The 4,388-nt window shown below is 53.1% G+C and overlaps 1 protein-coding gene across 1 annotated transcript in view; it reads left to right on the top strand.

Moving 5' to 3' along the window:
* Window positions 1-1,562, top strand: part of GCL1 (GCR2-like 1) — a 2,998-nt gene extending 1,436 nt beyond the window's left edge. Inside the window, exons 4-6 of the mRNA XM_078588139.1 lie at window positions 1-204; window positions 331-460; window positions 1,124-1,562. The exon at window positions 1-204 is cut by the window's left edge and continues 137 nt beyond it. Of these exons, the coding sequence (XP_078444265.1) occupies window positions 1-204; window positions 331-460; window positions 1,124-1,465 (676 nt within the window). The 3' untranslated portion in view covers window positions 1,466-1,562. The remainder of the gene's footprint in view (window positions 205-330; window positions 461-1,123) is intronic.
* The last annotated feature ends 2,826 nt before the right edge of the window (window positions 1,563-4,388 follow it).

The raw sequence follows: 4,388 nt of genomic DNA, 5'->3' as shown, positions 1-4,388 counted from the left end.
GGACGAGCTCGTGGCGCCGGTGGTGGAGGCCGTGCTGGCCGGCGGGCGCGCCGGCGCGGCGAACACGCCGGGCTGCCCGCTGGTCTACCGCCGGCACGGTACATGCTACTGGGGAGCCGCCCACGGCCTCGCAGGAATCCTTCACGTCCTCCTCCACTTCCCTCTCTCCGCCTGCGACCAGGACGCCGTTAAGGAAACTCTGCGGTAACTAAGCTCTAAGAGAAGAAGAGAGATTATCTACTATTCACCGACGGAGGGAAGATTATAAGTAATAATAAACATTATTCGTGGAGGTCGGTTTGAGCTTTGAGCCGGCTTCCTTCTTGGCAGCTACATGGCGAAGAACAAGTTTGCGAGCTCCGGGAATTATCCAGCCAGCGAAGGGAGTCCCCGGGATAGGCTCGTCCAGTGGGCTCATGGCGCCGGTGGGATGACTCTTGTCCTTTGCAAGGCCTGCGAGGTTAGGACCCCCTCCCCCTTGCTACAAGAAAGTGATTAGTGTTGGAGAACAACGTAATGCATGATAGGAAAAGTAGCAACGTTGCTATTAGCTATAGTTTTTAGCAAACAGTGATAAATGTTGACTTAAGAGGAAAACTAGCTACCTTGCTATTAGCTGTGTCCTTTAGCGCAGTGATAAGAGTTGAAGAACAACATCCTGCCTAATAGGAAAAGTAGCAACCTTGCTATTAGCTACAGGTTAGTGTACTATGATAAATGTTAGCTTAAGAGGAAAACTAGCTACCTCACTATTAGCTGTGTCTTTTAGCGCAGTGATAAGAGTCGAAGAACAACATCCTGCCTAAGAGGAAAGTTAGAGGCCTTAGCATTAGCTATAGCTTTTAGCGCAGCGTTAAGTTTTGAAGAACCACATCCTACCTAAGAGAAAAGTTAGATACCTTAGTGTTAACTAAAGCTTTTCGCGTAGTGATAAGGGTTGGCAAACAACATCCTGCCGAAGAGTAAAAGTAGCTACCTTACTATTATTTATAGTTTTAGCGCATTGATAAGTGTTGAAGGTCAACATTCTGCCTAAGAGAAAAAGTTGCCAGCTTGTTATTAGCTATAGCTTTTAACGCAGTTGGTATGCTCTCAAATTCTAACAGATGAGAGGGAATGTCAGGTTTTTCAAGGAGACACGGAGCTTAGAGACGCGGCAGTGGAGGCGGGGGATGTGGTGTGGAGAAGAGGGCTGGTGAGAGAGGTTGGCCTAGCCGACGGCACCGCAGGAAATGCCTACAGCTTCCTTTCGCTGTATAGGTTGACGGGGGAGAGCGTTTTCTTGGACAGAGCAAGGGCATTCGCCGGTTTTCTCTTCCACAATGCAGACAAGCTCATTGGCCATCGTCGGACATATGAAGAGGAGGAAGAGTTTTCTCTCTTCCATGGCGTCGCGGGAGTAGCATGCCTCTGGTTCGACATGATTGCTCCTGAAGAAGCCAGGTTTCCTGGCTTTGAGATATAACCGTACCTGAGTTTATAACGACGCCATGCTTGATGCAGAGTTTCGCCTTGTATATTTTGGTTTTTTTATATCATTTTAAGACGAGTAAAACTGGATCAGTCGATATGCCCATGGTCAACCTATATTAGCTCTACGCCGAAGCAAGTTTGCAGCACCCCTTCAAGATTTAAGGCAACATAAATGGACAAAAACAGTAAGAAATGATGAATCAACAAAATGCAAGAGTTCCTGAGGCAAGGTTTTCATTGCTCTGTCATGCCAAGTCCATTTCAATTTCTTAAGCTACCTGGTTAAAATAAGTGCAAGAGAGTTTGAAATTCATCTAGGTACCCTAGGGATGACCATAGAAACGTGACTGAGGCGGAAGGCCCAACATGGAGGTTGTACCTCCCTGCGACGACCTGAACCATCGCATGAAGAGAGAGGCAACCCCACGGCCCTCTCGGAACTCTGTCCCGCGATGCCCGTAGCTGGTCCATCAAAACCGCCTACAGAGCCCGTGCTGACCGCACCCGCCGATGCGGGTGCCCCGAATCGTCCGGCTTGTGTGCACACACCCATGCCTTCCGTGGACGCCGACGATCCCCACATGGTTCCCCACGGTCACTAGGTGTCACGGCACCTACTGACATTGAGGATAGGGCGACGATGAGTCGTCATCCACATGGGAAAGCTCCCATTGACGAGACTACACCCTAAACTGCTGCCGCATGTGGCCTAGGAGCAGGACGTGGCCGAGAAGGACTGCGCCGACAGCACTGACCCCGAGAAGACCTGTCCGAAGAGCAAGGGGCGTATCTCGGCACCATGGCCGCCATGGTTGAACACGTGGAGCAGATGCTCTCACGCCCACGATCTCTAGTACCCAACGCCATACCGACGCCCGTGGCTCGAGAGCGAGCCCGCGACCCGGCCCTAGTCGCGCGACCCCCGGATTGTCCAAGGAGCCCCTACGAAGATGATGAGTACGTGGAGCACGACGAAAGGCCAGACGAGGGGCTACAAGATTGGCCCCCGCCCGACACCCAACACATGTCCTACAAGGCACCCGTACTTGAGATAGACGATACCCACGGGACAACTATGACCGTGAATATGAGGCCGACCGACTGGCCAACCCGGATGACTACATCCAGCGCTATGATCATGAGTACAACGCCGACCCACCCGCCCGCCGTGACGACCATGTCCAGCCCCACGATTGCAGGTACGATGTCAACCCACCGACCCACCATGAGGCCTACGTCCGGCCCCACAACCGCCGGTAGGAGGAGCCTAACGAGGTTCCTCGATACCCCCTGCGTGCGATGCCCGACATCCATGCGCCGTGCAATGGTCGTCCCCAGAAATGGGATGATCACTATCGCAACCCGACCCCGCCTCGACGACGCATTGACCCGTGTTACGAAGAACACTCAGTGCCCGAATGGCGCCCAGACTACGACGAAGGCCGAGGAGAGGAGCACCGCGCTCGGACCCAGAGAAGCATGTGTGCCGATGTTGCCATTTTCGAGGGGTCGAGAAAACCCAAGGAGTTCATCGACTGGGAGTCGAGCATGAATTCCTACTTCCAGTGGTACCGCATGGATGACGACTTGTACGTCAAATATGGGGAGACAAGACTTGGCGGACAGGCCAAGATCTTTTGGGAGAACGAGCGTGTCACCGTCGAGCGACGAGGACGACCTATCTCATCATGGCCTGATATGGTGCAAAAGCTGAGGAGCAAACACATCCCTCGGTAGTATCAGATGTCCCTATTCCTCACACGGGTCGACCTTAGGCAAGGTCGGCTCATGTGACAGAATACATAGAGGCATTTGAGGAGTGCCGGATGCGTTGTTGATTCGTGGAGGACCTGCGAGTCATCATTGATCTATTTGCCCATGGGCTACGGTCGGCCCTGTGCAACGAGGTTCTTAAATACAACCCGTTAGAGGTTGACGAGGCATACCATATGGTGGAGTACATGGCACATCCGAGCGATGAGACCACCGCACCGAGCGCCCACACTATGCCCTAAACCCCATCTGCTCGACCCACACCAGCTCAAGTTACACTACTACGACCGTAAGGACTTTCCAGACCACCGAGGGGCAAGGAACCGCCCTCGCTACCACCGTGGGATCTACCCCACATGCTCGGGCCATCACAAACGACACTCCGCACCGTAGCACCACCATAAGCCAAGCGCATGTAAAGTGCTTCAAACGCCAGGGAAGGGGGCATCGAGCCAACCAGTGCCCCTCGTCAGCACTATTGATCAGCGTGGGATATGTCGACCCCGGACAGTTGAACAATATGGAGCCGCCACACGACGACCACTACCATGTGGATGAAGCGATCGCACAAGAATATGAGGAGCCGGATGGACAGGTCGGGTATATACAAATCACCGTACCTTGTGCAACCCCACCCCTCACTTCGCGAGCTGTCGGCCGACCATTAGCCAACATTATTGTTGATCAACCCAACACTAGTAGGGCACGACCACCACTCTGGACCGCCCCACCTGCTTGATCGGCCTGCACCAATAGAGCAGAGACCAGAGCTGAAGGCTGACGTTGTTGGGTTCTATAGGCCTTGACATGCATGCGCAAAATAAAATGATACGCATCGGAAGACTTTTGCGAATCGAATGGCATCAATAGAACCATTGAAATGAGATACCTTTCCACTGATCGCATCCGTGATTTCTTGCATCTCGGAGTGACATAAGTCGAGCTGCTCTTGTGTGCAGCCTCTAGACATTTCCACGTGGTCCTCGGCACGCCGGATCTCCTCCTTTTCATTGACGAGCCCCGTTCTTTCTGCGTCGGTGTCATTACGTCGTCCCGATCACATCAGGGATGGAGAGGGGGTGTGGGGGGAGTGGAGAAGAAGGGGAAGGCCCCTGAAAAATTCTGGCCTAGGTGAATTTCGT

The sequence above is a fragment of the Wolffia australiana genome, chromosome 16 (genome assembly GCF_029677425.1).
Source record: "Wolffia australiana isolate 7733 chromosome 16, ASM2967742v1".
NCBI classification, from domain to species: Eukaryota; Viridiplantae; Streptophyta; class Magnoliopsida; order Alismatales; family Araceae; genus Wolffia; species Wolffia australiana.
This window is presented reverse-complemented; position numbering and strand designations above follow the sequence as displayed.